The following is a 17,849-nucleotide window of genomic DNA, read 5'->3' on the forward strand; positions in this document are numbered from 1 at the left end:
TTAATGTTTTCCTAGTAGAATGTACTATCCACAAAAACAAGGAATTTCATTGTTTTGTTCACTACTGCCCTGTCACCTGAAATAGTAACTGTAGGCTGTTGAGGTGGGATGACTGAATATAACTCAGTATCCCTATGATTCCTTTTCTGTAAAATTGTGACAAATCTGTCATATGATGTTTTTGAGGGGCAGCCCAGGTGGCTCAGTGGTTTAGTGCCGCCTTCGGCCCAAGGCCTGATCCTGGAGACCGAGGATCGAGTCCCACATCAGGCTCCCTGCATGGAGCCTGCTTCTCCCTCTGCCTGTGTCTCTGCCTCTCTCTCTGTGTCTCTCATGAATAAATAAATAAAATCTTTAAAAAAAAGGATGTTTTTGAGGATTAGTGAAATGAGAATGCCTTGAAAAATCACAGATGTTTTTAATATAGAGAAGTAAGTGCCATGTTTGTACTTTGTTTATGAACCTGTACTAAGTTAAAGAGTAATAAAAATAACTTATTCAATAAACTTCTCCCACATATTACACTTCATTATTACGTAATCTATTACAGATAAACAGGTGTCCACTAACCAATTTCCTAACTTTGAGATTTAGTGTCTCTGTTAAAAACCTTTACAGCAGAAATAATTGCTATTAGAAGAGCTCACAAACATTTCCTTTAGGTTTTGAGGTGAAATAGGCCAAGGGACAAAGTGTTATCTGGTTTTACCACTTCTAGAAAAGGGAAAACCTTTCTCTCACTTTGGCCACAATTGCTTGTGAAATTGCAGATGCAAAATGATGTACTTCATTATGCCATTAAATATCTCAAGTGTGTGTGTGTGTGTGTGTGTGTGTGTGTGTGTATGAAACCTGGCTTTACTAAACTTGTTATTTTACTTGGAAATACTTGATTTTTCAAAACAACATGTTACATATATGTGTTTTAATGTAAAATAATACATGTACATCACCCAGCTTTGATTTAGAATATTATCATTACTGTTGAAGTGTCCCTTGTGTGTCCCTTGAACTTAGTTTGAACTTGGAGTTTTCATGCCACCTTAGTGCTTTTGTATTTGTACTTATTCTATAAATTTAAATCCAATTACAGTGATTTTCTAATTTTTAAAAAGATTTTATTTATTTGAGAGAGAGAGAGAGAGCACAGGGGGAGGAGCAGAGGGAGAGGGACAAGCAGACTCCCCGCTGAGCACAGACCCCGAAAAAGGGCTTGATCTCAGGACCCTGAGATCATGACCTGAGCCAAAATCAAGAGTCAAGACACCTAACCAACTGAACCACCCAGTCACCCCCAATTAAAATTATGTTTAATTGTAAAATTGTCTGTTGATATAATCAAGAATTAATCTAATAGAAAACTGTAAATGAGATTAGCTGTCAGAGTAAACATACTGAAATCCACATTTTCTCTTGAAAATCACATTTTCTCTTTCATTTCCATGTTGTAGTGGGAATGTAGTTGTATCTTCTTACATATAAAATAATTTTGAAAGTTGCCTCGCTGAATCCTACTCTTATTTACACATTATATAAATGACTTTTTGACTCAGAAAATATTGTCCTTAAAATTCTGTTAGGAATCTGTGCCAGCCCTCTTTATTGTACTTTAATACTACTGCAGTATATATAGAAACGATATAGATGAGTTTAATGGCTGGACAATATTTTGCTGATTTGTATATACAACATTATAACATATTTGGCGTTATTTCTATTACATATACTGTGTTTGTTTTATTTTCACAAAAAGCAGGATATTGAGGGGCACTTGTATCTCAGATATTGTTGATGTTTGTTTCCTTTGCTAGATATTCTTTCTTCTTAGGAAAATTCTTACACAGATCCAAAATCCATCAAGTAAGCAGTTTGCCATCTAGATTAAAACAGTTTACCTAGTTTCCTTAAGATGAGAAAAGCAATCTTAATTTTTCATTATGAAAATAACCAAGTTAGTGAGAAAAATGCAAATAATATAGAATGTAAAAAGTTGAAATAGCCAGTTTTTCTCCCTTTCTCCATTCCTATAGAAAAAATATAACAGATTAACACATATTTTTCACTTATATTTAAACAATTTTTAATAAAAATGGGCACATACTATTTGTAATGTTCTAAAACTTTCTTGGAAAAAAAAAAAATAAAACTTTCTTGGTTTTTCCCTCCATCTCACAGTATATTCCTGGACATCTTCCCATTTCATTAGCTATAGAATTCTTTTTTTTTTTTTTAAAGATTTTATTTATTTATTCATGAGAGACAGACAGAGAGAGAGAGAGAGACAGGCAGAGAGACAGGCAGAGGGAGAAGCAGGCTCCATGCAGGGAGCCTGACGTGGGACTCGATCTGGGGTCTCCAGGATCATGCCCTGGGCTGAAGGCGGTGCTAAACCCCTAAGCCACTCGGGCTGCCCAGCTATAGAATTCAATCCACATAGTATTCCATTTTAGTAATGAATCATAATGTATAATCCAGTCCTCTATTGATAGGAGATTCAGACTATTTTCCTTATTTGGGCAGATATTTCAGATTTAAAGTGTATAGTAGTTAATATGCTTTTATCAGACTTAAAAGTTTTGATCCAGTAGTTCCCATCAATGTGAGATCCTTCAGCTATACTACTTTCGGGCAGCTATTCTGGCCTTATGGTCTAGAAGCCAAGAACACCACTTTCATATTTTTTCCTTGGAATCTCGTCTTCTCTTACCCCTCCACTTTAGTTCTTCATTTCCTTCTGATCTTGATGTCCCCCCTTTACTCTCCCTCCTCTTCCTTCCTAACCTTGGGTTCAGGTAAAAAAAAAAAAAAAAGTATAAGGAATGAAGTCCTAGTTCTGTATTCTAAAGCACTGCAGTCCTCCACTCTAGGGCAGAGGGCCTTCCTCTAGCTGAACTGATAAGGAACAAATCCTAGTCTTGTTTCTTACTGCCCTAGTGGTTGAGTTGGTAAGTTAGACTGACTGTTTTACAGAATTCTTAGTTCTTTGTCCTTAGCTTACAGTTCACTCTGGGGCACTAGCATTTTGCTCCTCTGTTCAGTTTAAATCTTGAACAGTGATTCTCAAAGAATATTTTTACCTATCCTAAAGTTCAGTAACCAAGATCATAAAATTGTATTTGTGCAGTATAATTCTAGTGGTGTTTCTATAGTGTTGAGAAAAAATAATGAATAGTATTTGATCAATTTTTCAGTTTTTCTCTCATCAGTGTTTCTTAAATATTTTGATGCCTATTATATTAGAAAAATAAATACCTCATGAAGACTGACATTACTTCCAGGCAAACACTAGGAGTGGTGGCCCAAGTTGTAAAAAATTGGTGTTTGGTGGGAGCAAAGAGGTGTGGTTAGTAGTGACAGTGATACTGAGAAAGGAAAAGAAAAGCTTGAGAATTTACATTGTTATAAAGCATCCCATTGTCTTTTCCTTCAAACTAGTACACTCTCCCTTTTTCTCACTCTATCTTGTGATTTCTACCTCCCCCTTTCATTTTATTTTCCACCCTTCCTGAGTTTTGTGGGGCTTGGGCACCTTATTCACCTCCTAAGAGCTGAAGGATTCATCCATTGTTCCCCATGGTATGTGGAGTTGGGAAGTGTTCAAACATCCAAAGTTGAATTTGATTGTGTTTTCATGGAGTGTTAATACTGTGATTGTTGGGGTGCCTCAGTGGTACAGTCAGTTAAACAACAGATTCTTGGTTTTGGTTCAGGTAATTATCTTGGGGTCCTGAGATTAAGCCCTTTGTTGGGCACTGTGCTCAGTGCGGGGTCTGCTTGAGATTCTGTCTCCTTCTCTTTCTGCCCCTCCTGCTTGTGCTCTGTCTCTCTTTAAAATAAATAAATAAATAAATAAATCTTTAAAAAAAAATACTGTGATTGTTAACATGCTTGTATACTGAGCTTATGATTATTATGGGATATCATGGGATAAATATGAGCTTTTATGTGCTGACCTGCATATTTAACCACCTATATTTGTTTCTATGGAAAAATTCAGTTTTGATAGGTTTTTAGAAGACTTGCAATGTATAAGACCACATGATGGGTATTTTGTAGAATGTAGATGTTAAGATAGTCTCCTTGCCTTTCAGGATCTTACAGTACATTTGTTTGATATTTGTGCTGGGGGCTTTACCATTGAGAAGAAATCTAAACGTTGTCCAGACCACTGGTTCTCAGATCTTTCAATATCCTGGTCAAACAAAATTAAAAAAAAATAAATAAAGTAAAATAAAGGAAGAAACATATAGGACTATTATTTTTTAAATTTTGCCACAAAGACTTTCAAAGAAAACTGCTATTTAATATCAATAGCATTTCATAAAGGAAGGCTGTTTCAAGAACAAAGGAACAAGACTGAAATAATTTCAAAATAGTAACAGACCTTTCCAAAATGTCAAATTGGCAAGCCTATAGTTGTGGCTCGATTTGTGCTATTATAGTAATATTATTATTGTATAAATTTTGCCATATATCATTGACACATTCTGTATAGACTGAGGTTTAGAGAACCACTGATTGAGAACAGGGATCCGGGAAGAAAGGATCAGCCTTATTTTTTATAAAGGGCAATATTACAGGTTTTGCAGGCCATATGGTTTCTGTTGCATCTATTCAACTCTGCCATTTTAGTGAAAGAGAATCCATAGGTAATAGATTTTATCTAAATACTGTATGTGGGTGTATTCTAATAAACTTTGTTTATAAAATTGCACTGGATTTATTAGCCTTATGGCTTTAGTTGACATACCCCTGATCTAGATAAACCTGGCTACATTCTATTCATATGAGGTCAGGGTCATTAAGTAACATGCCTAATTGATAAATAGTATGCAAAAGTATTCACATTTTTTTTTATTTTTTTTTAGTATTCACATTTTTAATTAAAGTTTTTATTTTAGTTTTTAAATATTTTATTTATTTATTTGACAGGGAGAGAGAGAGAGAGAGCACAAGCAGGGTCAGCAGGCAGAGGGAAAGAGAGAAGGGCTTGCTCCCAGGGCCCTTAGACACCTAACTGACTGAGCCACCCAGGAATCCCAAAATAAATGTTTTTAAATGTCTTTGACTATATAAGAAGTTGGATTAATATTTTATAAAAGATAACCATTATTTGGTAGAAGGCTCACTCTGCTGGGGTCCACAGTTGACTTGATATTTTGCTAATTATGTTTAACCCCATTATTGAGATATCCTATGCTGCCAGGTATATTCAGGTGGTATTTATTGCATGTGTATTATATGCCAGTCTCTACCCCAGTCGTATTGACTGAAAAATGTTTCCTTAGAACAATCTGATTTTTTCTTAGCGGGATGATTCACCTTTTTAAAAAAAAAAAAAATTTTATTTATTCATGAGAGACGGTGGGGTTGGGGGTGGTGGCAGTAGAGACACAGGCAGAGGGAGAAGCAGGTTCTGTGCAGGAAGCCCGAAGTGGGACTTCATATTTTTTCCTTGGAATCTCGGCAGGATCAGGATCAGGCCCTGGGCTGAAGGCAGCACTAAACCGCTGAGCTGCCCTGGCTGCCCTGATTCACCTTTTGGATCTTATTTCACTTAGTTTAAAGAATATGGCAAGATGAGCAGATTGTATTACTTACCTGGCAGTATTTGAAACCAATTTTAGAGGATTGTTTTCTGAGTTTTGGAATTAGTGATATATAGGATAGTATAGAATTGCTTATTTAAGTTTGAGTTTGAGAATAGTTTATGTACTACTTGAAACATGGCTAATGTGTTTTTCTCTTTTTACATTGAATTCATTGAAATCCTAGCTGTGCCCCCTGTTTAGATCTCCAAATTTGATTGAGACTTGCAGGGTTCTGATACTGCAAATCATACTGCTTCCAGGAAATTACCACTTGAAAATTATTGTGAGGATGGTGGGGATGGTTTGATGTTGATGATGACGAGTCTTAATATTATGACGAGTCATAATAGAGCCAGTATTATTTGACTGTTTACTAATGTACCAAGGATTTTGCTTGTTAACTATTTTCATACCTTTGTTTTTCCTTCTTGTTATCAAAGCTCAACTGTCACTGCTTCTACCAAAGCCAATCTTATACTTGTGCACTGGATCCAATCACGTACACATTTATGGCTATTACTCTAGCTGTTCTCTTCTCTGTTGCTGGCATTATCATTTTTTTTTTCTTTTTTACTAGATTAGTCCCCTTGGCATACAGGTATATGCAGTTTAATTCCCATCTTAAAAAACAAAACAAAAACCATTTTTCTGCTTCCCTTTATAGCAGAATTTTGAGAAAAGGAGTTATCTATGCTCAACTGTCTTCATTTCCATCTCATTCACGGTTGAGCCCACCTTAATTAGGATGTACTTCCCTGCCCCCATGCACATAACTTTTGTCAGGGTTACCTGTGAATTCTACTTTGCTGAGTCTCCGTTGACCTCTCAGCACCATTTTACATAGTTATGCACACTCCCCATTCCTGAACCATTCTTTTTACTTCAACCGCTGCTTTGATTTTCTTTTTCATCTCCTTTGCTGGTTTTTTTCTTCATACCTGTAATTTCTGAACAGCAAAGAGTGCCCCAAAATCTCATCCTTGGGTTTATTCTCTATTTGTACTGATTTCCTCAGTTACCCAGTCTCATGGTTTAAATTTTGTCCATACTCTACTAATTCCAAAATGGATACCTATTATCTGATTCCAGACTTGGGTCCCTTCCTGCCTACTTGCTATCTGCCTTTGAAGGTCTAGTAAGAAACTCAAACTTTACATGTCCAAAATTGAACTCTTTCTTGATTTTTATCCCTTAAAACTCTACTCTTCCTCTAGTTTTCCTCATCTCAGTAAGTAAATAAATAGCACAGTAAATAGCACTTCCATTCTTCCACTTGCTGCAACAAAAAAAAAAAAACCTTAAGAGTTTTCCTTGACACTGTCTCATAGTCACATCCACTCTATCAGCAAATCTGTAGGTTTTACTTAATGTATCCAGTATCTGACCCTTCTTCTCATCACCTCTACTGCAAGTACTCTGGCTTAATAGTAATTATGATAATAGTCAAAGTTTCAAAAGTTAAAGTATTCATTAAGAATACAGGGGTGGGCAGCCCCAGTGGCACAGCGGTATAGCGCTGCCTGCAGCCCAGGGCATGATCCTGGAGACCCTGGATCGAGTCCCACGTCGGGCTATCTGCATGGAGCTTGCTTCTCCCTCTGCCTGTGTCTCTGTCTCTCTCTCTCTCTCTCTGCATCTCTGTGAATAAATAAATAAAAAATCTTAAAAAAAAAAAAAAGAATACAAGGGCTGGGTGGAAGAAAATAATTTCAGATAGAAGGACAACATTGTCAAAAGGTGAGAACAATGTCAAAGAGACTAGTGTCCTCAAGGGATAGTAGTAGAGATAGATTGTAGCTAGAGCAAAGGTATGGAGCTAGGGAGTGTGGTACATAATGTAGTTAGAACCCTGGAACCTGGACTTTTAGTATCAGATTTTATTTTTTGACTGCTTAATCTCAGCCTTTTTTTCTGCTCCAACAGTATGACATTTGGTAAGCCTAAATGGTAGTTCCCTATGATATGACAGTGGTTCTCTGTAAGTAGGGAGAAGAGTCAGATTGCTCCCACTCCACAAGATGATCACATATGTTCTCTTGCCTCTGACCAAACCCACACACAACATTAAGACAGACCCTTGCTTGAGAATCATATTGCAGGAAATGGGAAATGGTCAGGCTCCCCAGAATAGATTTTTTAAGATTAGTGCTATAGTACGATTCATTTTTTTGAAAGGTGACTCTGGTGGCAGTCTGCAGGGGTGGTTATTTAGTTGTTTTCATATTGGATGCTAACAAAAAGTTGTTTATGACTGTTTGGGAATCATTCCTTGACCACTTCAGTAAATAGAGGGGAGCTAGTAAATAGAGATGATTAAGAGGAATGTTTTTGTTACTTTTTTACCTTTTTTTAATTAACTTATTGTCCAAAGCCACAGGGCTAATAGTATTCTTATAGTGGTTGACAAAATAACTGAATGCTTCTTTTCATTTCTTTCTAATTCTTTAGGAACGCCTTTTTACCCAAGTCAGCCAGTGTATCAGTCAGCACCAATCATAGTGCCTACACAGCAGCAGCCCCCTCCAGCCAAGAGAGAGAAAAAAACAGTAAGAGATATTTATTAATTTTTTTATTTTAAAATAGAATGTCCACCCCCTTGTCAAATAAGTGTACACATAGTTGTAATCATTACCTCTCAGTTCACAAATGACTGCCATTTTTTGTTGTTTATATCCTTATTGCTAGACCCAGACAATTTATATGGACATAATAAGTAGAAGTTATAAAAAAACAATTTGCTTAATATCATTTTTCAGCATGCACTGAGCTAGATATGCTAGATGACATCATGCCTTCTTTAGAACTAGGAGGTTTACTCTGCTAAGATCTTACTAAGTGGGAGAAATTTGAGATCTATTTTTACCTACTGATTATTGTCCTTTAACTTCAGTCCTGATCAGCTCTGCACACAAATATGAACTTAAAGGGGAAAAATCAGCACAGTGTTAAGGACAATAAGAAAAATCCTCCCTGTGAAATAGATTTATTTTTAGAAATAGAGTTTAGAAAATGTATTCTGTTTTTAAGAAGTTACAGGGGCTTTGCCTTTGTCTACTAAGGCAGGCCCAAGAAAATTAGAGTGCAGTAATATAAAATTCACATTGCCAGAAGAATGGCTTGCAATCTCTTTACCATTAGGAGGTATATCATAGCATAAAATGAGATTCACGAGGATGAGACAGGTAGGAGGGATATGATAGCAATCAGTACCCTTGAAAGTGCTCTTATTTAATAAAAATAAAGTTCCAAACATGGGCTCTTTGATTATCAGATACAAGTTTCTTATGCACACATTAAAATAAACAGGACATTCTTCCTCTGACCGTCTCTCCCTCTGCAGGATGGGGGGACAGAGGCCTGAGGCCAGGAGGGACCCTGCCATCCCCTGCATGTGTACCTGTCTCCCCAGTCCCATTTTTTATATTAAAAAAAAAAAAAAAAAAAAGAGCTACTTTGGAAAAAAAGAAAAGAAAATAAACAGGACATGCCAGTGTCAGGACACTGATGTTGAGAAAGTATGCTTCAGAAATATGGAGATAGCATAATAGATGTTGAATATGACAAACACCCAGAATGTAGAAACATCATTACAGAAGATGATGAAAATGGAAGGCATAATATATTTTACTGAACAAGAAAGTAGAACAAAAGCAATATTTAAAACTGTAGTAGAGACAACTTTCTGTACCTGAAAAATAGCTGATGTTAGAAATCTTACTTAAGAATTCCCAAAACAGGAAAGGAAAGAAAATGAGTGGGTAAAATCAGAAAGGTGACAAAACATGAGAGACCCCCAACTCTGGGAAATGAACAAGGGGTGAGGGGTAGTGGAAGAGGGGGTGGGCAAGGGGATGGGGTGACTGGGTGATGGGCGCTGAGGGGGGCACTTGTTGGAATGAGCACTGGGTGTTATTACTATATGTTGGCAAATCAAACTCCAGTAAAAAAAATATACCAAAAAAAAAAAAAAAAAAAAAAAGCCCAAAACAGCTTCCAGATCCAGGTGTTTTATTAGCAAATGCTTTGACATTTCAAAGAAGCTAGAGCTACCTTGGTTTCCTTCTGGAGGCAGTAATAGTAGAAGGGGCCTTTGTCTCAGCACTGTCACAGGATGGAAAGTCAGACCCCCCAGGTGCTCCATCTCCTTTGCAGCACTATTTCCACTGACAGCTGTAAGCATAGGTAGCCTTTAAAAAATTGAAAGAATACCATACATACTGTTCTGCATCTTGAATCTTTTTACCTACCAATACACCTGAATGATCATTCCATATCAGTACATATAGATCTATTTCATTCTTTCTACTAGCTGATATTTAATTTTAAAGATGCAATATAATTTTTAAATTATTGTGTCCTTGATCAGCCTTGAACTTGTTTCTATGGCTTTGCTCAAACAGCTACTATTGCAGTCAACATTCTTACATATGTAAGGTATCTGCAACATAAATTCCTATTCCTAATTACAAGGATATGTGCATTTTTCATTTATTAAAGAACCATTTATGACCCATAAAACTTTATTCTACAGAATAATATATATTCTAAAACAGTTTTACTTATGAATCTTATGTTAAGCAGTGTAAATAAAATCAACTAATTTGTCAGTGCTTACAAGATAAGCATTAATATTTTGCCTTTTTGACCTAGAAATTCAGCCAACTAGGTCCCATTTGTTATTCTAATTAGTTCATGTCAGAAATAATGTCCTAAATTTCTTTGAATGACCCCATACAGTTCTGTGATAGAAATAAAGTCATGTGTGGTGATTATCACTTTGATATTTGATAGGCTTCCCAGTTTATATCGTTAACACATCATTTGTCTATAGATATACATAGATACCCGTCTCTAAATATGCCATGTTATTCTTACCTTGTAGATAAGAATTCGGGATCCTAACCAGGGAGGGAAAGACATAACAGAGGAGATTATGTCTGGAGGTGGCAGCAGAAATCCTACTCCACCCATAGGGAGACCCACTTCCACACCTACTCCTCCTCAGGTAAGACAGAGTGAGTCATGAGGGATACGCTGTATATTTGTTTGCTAACTTCTGCTGGGCTCTTCTTTCTATAGCCACTTTTGTACTTCTCATATCCATCAGTTGTCTCATAGCCTTGAATATCTAAATGATATTTAAGCAGACATGTTCTTTCTCATTACAAATTGTTACAACTTCTAGATTTGTATTCATTATATTTCTATGTATTGTCTCCACATTCAGAGCATAGCTACTGCCACTCTTTTCCTAATGAACTATTTGCATAACACCAAAAGGAGCTGCAGTTCCTATAGAAACCTCATCAGTAATTGAGTATTTCATGTTTCAATATGGAGTCTTAGGGATTAAATGCTGTACAATATATTTGTGAAAACTTTAAGATTAAAAATTTAAACATTGTTATTTAGTAGTATTGTCTGGGACAAATGCCTATGCCTGTGTAATTCAGAGTGTTTTAGTGTTTTAGTTATACCTCGTACTTTTAAGGCTGCATAAATGATCTTTTTTAATTGGAGGATGTCTCCTTTCGTTATTTACATGGGTTATTAGGAAATATTGTCAGCTAAGCACCTTTTTGTTCCTGTTGCAGAATGTGGTTATTATTATCTTCTAAAAGTTCACTTTCTTGCTTTTAGAAATTAAGACATTCCAGGAAGAACTGGAGTTTAGTAAACCACAGTAGAGACTGGAAGTCCCCAAATTTGCCAGGATTTTTATTTCATCACTTGGTCACTTTAAATTTTGATAAACCATTCAGAGGAGATGAGTGATTTTCAAAGCTTTAAACTGAGAGCTCAGTTTATAAAACAGATAAAATGAAAATTATTAAGGAGTAGGTGGTTGCTTGCTTCCTCACTTGTAGCCCAGTTTATGACAGGTAATAGGAATGATTAAATATCATTTCAGAATGATGAACTAAAAAGTTTTTAAAAATGTTCTTAAAAATTGGGATCACAAATACATGGCTGAGTTTAGAGCCCCTCGAAAATGTGCGAATTTATTTAATTTCCAACCTGGAAGTGAACATGGGATAGGTAACATTTATACATTTTAAGCTATCTACTTTATGTGCACAGTTAGATAAGGGCATACACTACAGAAAAACCTGGAATTGGTTGTTTAGGGCAATAAAGTTTGGTCTGTGTTTTCCCACATATATATGTGTGTGTGTGTGTGTGTTTTACATTTTATTTATTTGACAGAGAGTGTGCAAACGGGAAGTGGGAAGCAGAGGGAGAAGGAGAAGCAGGCTTCCCACGGAGCAGGGAGCCTGATGGGGGGCTCAATCCCAGGACCCTGAGATCATGACCTGACCTGAAGGCAGACATTTAACCACTGAGCCACCATGCGCTCCTGTGTTTTCCCACATTAATTAAAAATATTTTTGTTGATTCGTATTTGAATTCTCAACTTGAACATGTCTTAGTATATCTTCTTGCATTTTAATTCCCTGTGGTTTGTTTTTTTAATGTTAACCAGCTTGCTACCCTACCCTCTTTAGCTATAGAAATCCTTTTGCTGTTTATTTTTCATCAGAGATCCCTGCATTTATAGTAAAGTATAGCATGGAGTATACATAGGGATGTTTGAAGAGGGGGTTAATGAGTTTCATTTTGGCAAGCATTCAAGATAAGGAGTTAATTTAGAGGAACTGTAGTAGGTGATTATTACAAGAAGGGAGAGGAGAAACAGGGTTTGCTGCTACTGTGTTTGCCCTAAAGAGTAGATTAAATTTAGAATTGTCCTGCTTTGTAAGTTTTAAAATGATCTATGGAATAACTTCTAAAGATTTTATATCTCGAATAAATAAAACATATTTTTATATGTATGCATGTGCCCATTTAGGTGATCACACAATACAGATGGAGGTGCATGGGTAGACCTCTTTGAGTGCTAGAACACTTGCTGCAGGTCTCCATTATGTCACTTAAATTTATGACCTTAGGTCAGAACGTTGTCCTTTTAACCCCTATTTTTTTAATAAGTAAAATGAGGGATTATAGTAAGTAATCTCAGAGTTCCCTTTTATCTTTTAAATGTTAAAATGGGAAAGAAGGGGGATGTTTTTGTTATTTTACCTCAGCAACACAGTCTCTCACCTATGTCTCTGTTGTTGATAGCGATAAGGCACAAGGAACATTTCTGCATTAAGAAATGTGCTAGATGCCTTAAAGTTTTTAGGGGACCCTTTAGGGTAAAAATAAATACATAATGCTATATAGGCAAGGCTTCCAAAGGCTGCTACTTCCATAGTCTACTTCCAAAGGCTGGGGTGGGGAATCAAAATCACTGAATTTTTTTAAATGAACTACTTTATATATATTTCTTCCTCTCCCTACTACCTTCCCCCCTCCCCCCGTTTTACACATTACTCTTATATTGAAGTACTATTACAGCATGTGAGAGAGTCCTATGCCACAGGGTGTAGGGATAGAGTAAAGGTTGGAAACTTCAGATTGCTGGCATATCTTAGGAAAGATATATAGCCTCTCCTGTCATTTGGGAAAATTGCCAAAGTCAGCAAGTCATTCAGTCTTTTAAAGAGCTTCTTATTAACTTGATATCTGGAAACCTTAAATTCTGACCATTTGTTAATTAGTTCTATAGTTTTAGCAATAATAGTTAGGTTTTGGAGTGGAACTCCTGGGTGGCTCAGTGGTTGAGTATCTGCCTTTGGCCCAGGGCGTGATCCTAGGTCCAGGGATGAAGTCCTGCATCGGGTTCCCTACGAGGATCCTGCTTCTCCTCTGTGTCTCTGCCTCTCTCTGTGTGTCTCTCATGAATAAATTAAATAAAAACCTTTCTTTGTTTGTTTTTTAAAGTTAGGTTCTGAAGCTTAGACAATGATACAAGTAATCTGTATATAGTAAGTAGGTAAGTTCTTGCAGAAAGAATTTCGAGGAGACACCCATATAATATCAACAAACCCAGTGTTAACTTTTATTTTTTAATGTATATATTTCAGAGAGAGTGAACAAGAACATGGGCACACACAAGAGGGGGGAGAAGGAGAGAGAATCTTAAGCAGAGTCCCTGCTGAGCACAAAGGCCCATACCAAGTTCAATCTCTCTATCCTTAGACCATGACCTGAGTCAAAGTCAAGAGTCAGATGCTTAACCAACTAAACTACCCAGGCGCCCTCAGTCTTAGCTTTTATAATGTCATTTGTTGGGACTCCTGGGTGGCTCAGTGGTTGAGCATCTTGCCTTCGGCTCAGGCCATGATCCCTATCCCCTCCTTATCGAGTCTTGCATGTGGCCATCAAGCTCCCAATAGGGAGCCTGCTTCTCCCTCTGTTTATGTCTCTGCCTCTCTCTCTCTGTTTCTTGTGAATAAATAAATAAAACCTAAAAGAAATAAATTTAAAATATCATTTGTTGACTCAGTCATAGCACTAATGAGTTAATATCCTTCTCTACCTTGAAACATATGGTATGTTTTTGCTTTACTGCTATCTGCAATAAAGAATAGTGGTCATTAAATTAAATCACATCATTTTTCATCTTTAATAAAACAATTTATCATTAGTAATTTCTTCTGACTTAATAACAATACTTTTTGAGGTTCCTGGCTGGCTCAGTCCATAGGACACATGATCTTGGGTTTGTAAATTTGAGACCCAGGTTGGACATAGAGTTTAAAAAAAGAAAGGAAAGAAAAAGATATACCTTTCAATAGTATGGAGAGTGTTATAAACTTTAAACAGGTATCCAGGTGGAGCTTGATTTTCTTAAAAGTTTTAAATAAGATGTCAAAATGAATAAAGACCCTTAGTAGCTAGTGTTAAGCTATTTTTTTGTTGAAAAGAAATTTGAACATGGACAGTCAGGGAGTCCTACTTAAGAGTTATAAAGCAGGGTTGTTGATTTAATCAAGCCTGTCTCCAACAGGGTTTGATAAACACCTGAATTTTTAATAAAACTAAGATTCTCCGGCTTTAGTGCCTATGGGAATTTCCTAAAGTCAGAAAACAAAATTTGACACAAGGTGACTTTTGAGATACGATATCTTTTTGGAAGCTGGTGGAGCAAATATGTTTTAAATTGTTTTTGACATCCCAATGAAGATCCACTTATGAGACACATTAATGTTCAATTTTATGTTTTTGTTCAGTGATTCTTCACTGAACTTGAATGATGTTTTTTTATAGTTCTTCACTAAATTTTGTTAAAGTTTTTGCTGTTACAGTGGTGTGATTTAATCTGAATCCTAATTATAATGAAAATGTGACTTGAGTTTGTATATGTGTAGTACAATTCCTATCCCTTACTACCTACTCCCAGTCGGACACTGAACAGTGGTATTGCAGCTTGCAGTCATCCAATAACTACAATGTCTGTAGTTGTAGATGTCACAGGAAGTTCTATAAGAAATTAACAAGAAACCGGGCAGCCCTGGTGGCCCAGCGGTTTAGCGCCACCTTGGTTTAGCCCCGCTTTCGGCCTGGGGTGTGATCCTGGAGACCCGGGATCAAGTCCCATGTCAGGCTCCCTGCATGGAGCCTGCTTCTCCCTCTGCCTGTGTCTCTGCATCTCTCTCTCTCTCTCTCTCTCTCTCTCTCTCTCTCTCTTCTGTCTTTCATGAATGGATGAATAAAATCTTTTTAAAAAAATTTAAAAAAAAAAAGAAATTACAAGAAACCATCAAGCTTTACTTCTGTTATGGAAAATACATTTTCAGAGTTAAAATACTTCAGTTTTGTATGTATATAAATTATAAATCTTCATTGGAAAAGAATAGTAAAGGAAGAAATTGTAGCCTTAAATCTTACTACTGAGAGTTTGTTAACTTTTCGGTGAATATCCTTTCAGACATTTGTAGTGCATATATGCACATCAATATCTATAACTTAATATGTCTGGATTCATTCTTTCCATTTTATAAATACCATTTTTTCAGTGGTCATTAGGAGTGTTCATGTTTGACTACAGGTTACTATTACAATTTTTAATGGCTACATGGTATTTCTTTGAATATACCCTTGTTTATTTAATGAATGGGTATTTTCCTGTTTGTCACTAATACTAACAATACTGTAACGAACAACTTTGTGGACTTATTTTTGGGTTATGATGTTATCTATCCTCCAGAAATTTACCAATTAATCTCTGACCAGCAGTTTTAAGGAAGAACCCTTTTCCTTATTTGATATATTAAATATAATCCCATTTCATTTTTATTTATTGATTTATAGAGCTGAGAATTTTGATGTTTGCTGGTTATTTGTGTGTTTATGAATTATTATGTATTTTGAACACATTTGTTTTGGGGCGATGATTTTTTTTCTGATTTTTAAGTGTTCATCAGAAATTTTTTTTGACTTATGTAATATTTTTTTCCTAGTGTGATGATTGTGTTTTTTTTTTTTAAGATTTTATTTATTTATTCATGAGAGACACAGAGAGAAAGAGAGAGGCAGAGACACAAGCAGAGGGAGAAGCAGGCTCCATGCAGGAAGCCTGATGTGGGACTTGATCCTGGGACTCTGGGATCACACCCTGAGCCAAAGGCAGACGCTCAACCACTGAGCCACCCAGGCATCCTGATGATTGTGTTTTAACCTTTTTTTTTTTTTTTTAACCAATGGCTTGTCCTTTCTTTCAGTATTATTCATTGAATACTTTGCCATTGCTTCCTTGCTTAGAGAGATTATTTTATATACTATAAAATATACATAATAAATATACATTTATTTATATATATCATTATATAATATATTTTATGTGTATATATTAAAATTATATATTATATAGTTTATAATAAATATATATTAAATAAATTATATATTATATATAAATATACACCCACATCCATACATACACACACCTCTGAGTTTGTTTCCGGAATTCTACATTCCACTTATTTTTTTAAGATTTTATTTATTTATTTATTTATTTGAGAGAGAGTGAGGATGCACAAGCTGGAGGTGGAGCAGAGTGGGAAGTAAATGGAGGGGAAAGAATCTCAGACTCTGCATTAAGTTTGACGCCCCACGCAGGGCTTAATTCTCACAATCCTGAGATCAAAACCTGTGCCAAAATCGAGAATCAAATGCTTAACTGAGTGAGCCACCCAGGATCAGTGTTTCTGTTTTCTTTAGCTAAATACCCAAATGTTGAATTGCTGCATCATATCTTAGTTCTATTTTTATTTTTTTTTAATGGTTTTATTTATTTATTTGACAGGGAGAGAGCTCAAGCATGAGCAGGGGGAGTGTCAGGGATAGGGAGAAGTAGGCTCCTTATGAAACAGGGAGCCTGATGTGGGGCTTGATCCCAGAACCTTGGGATCATGACCTCAGCCAAAGGGAAAGGCTTACCTGAATGAGCCACCCAGGTGCCCCTATTTTTAATTTTTTGGGGAATCTTCAAACTGTTTCCCATTGTGACTATACCAATTTATATTCCTACCAGCAGTACACAAGGGTTCCTTTTTGTCCACATCTTCACCAACAGTTGTTATTTCTTGTCCTTTTGATAATAGCCATTGTGACTTCTGTGAGGGGATATCTCTTTCTGGTTTTGATTTGTATTCCTCTTTTTCTTTTTTTTTTTTTAAATTTTTTTTAAATTTTATTTATTTTTGATAGTCACAGAGAGAGAGAGAGAGAGAGAGGCAGAGACACAGGCAGAGGGAGAAGCAGGCTCCATGCACCGGGAGCCCGACGTGGGATTCGATCCTGGGTCCTCAGGATCGTGCCCTGGGCCAAAGGCAGGCGCCAAACCGCTGAGCCACCCAGGGATCCCGGAACTGGGATTTAAATAGCATGTTATCTCAGTCCTTTCCCATAAATGTTTATACACAAATATACACAAAATCTTCCTAGTTCTTTTTTGTTGTTGTTGTTGTTGTTTGTTTTTTAAAGAATTTATTCAGAAGGGTGGGGGTGGCAGAGACACAGGCAGAGGGATAAGCAGGCTCCATGCAAGAAGCCCGACGTGGGACTCGATCCCTGGTCTCCAAGATCACACCCCGGGCTGCAGTCGGCGCTAAACCGCTGTGCCACCAGGGCTGCCCTCTTTGTTAATTAAAAATGTTTATGCAGTTGTCTCTTAAATATGATTCCAGATATTTTAATCTGACCTTGAAAAACTCTCTGATCAATACAGATGTATAGATATCAGTAACCTTTCACTATCTTAAACATCTCATTTTATGTATGTATGGCTGTCATTCTGATGACCTGCTTTTAACAACTACTCATTTTTTTGTTATTAATTTTCCAGGCAACTGGAGTAGTTTATATTTTCTT

At 36.4% G+C, this 17,849-nt stretch overlaps 1 protein-coding gene and 1 long non-coding RNA gene across 29 annotated transcripts in view; one reads left to right on the forward strand and one right to left on the reverse strand.

The window, feature by feature from the left end:
* EIF4G3 (eukaryotic translation initiation factor 4 gamma 3) overlaps positions 1 to 17,849 on the forward strand; it is a 330,809-nt gene that overhangs the window by 196,408 nt on the left and 116,552 nt on the right. For all 27 annotated transcript variants that reach the window (XM_049106169.1, XM_049106142.1, XM_049106171.1 and 24 more), the window contains 2 exons: positions 8,040 to 8,137; positions 10,474 to 10,596. In XM_049106169.1, coding sequence (XP_048962126.1) covers positions 8,040 to 8,137; positions 10,474 to 10,596 — 221 coding nt within the window. The remainder of the gene's footprint in view (positions 1 to 8,039; positions 8,138 to 10,473; positions 10,597 to 17,849) is intronic.
* LOC125754415 (uncharacterized) overlaps positions 9,583 to 17,849 on the reverse strand; it is a 38,181-nt gene continuing 29,914 nt past the window's right edge. The window contains exon 5 of one of the 2 annotated variants that reach the window (XR_007408541.1): positions 9,583 to 9,761. This is a non-coding gene — a long non-coding RNA (uncharacterized LOC125754415). Of the gene's footprint in view, positions 9,779 to 17,849 lie in introns of both variants that reach the window. The other variant, XR_007408536.1, reaches the window with a different exon arrangement.

This window comes from Canis lupus, chromosome 2 (assembly GCF_003254725.2).
Source record: "Canis lupus dingo isolate Sandy chromosome 2, ASM325472v2, whole genome shotgun sequence".
Classification (NCBI taxonomy): Eukaryota; Metazoa; Chordata; class Mammalia; order Carnivora; family Canidae; genus Canis; species Canis lupus.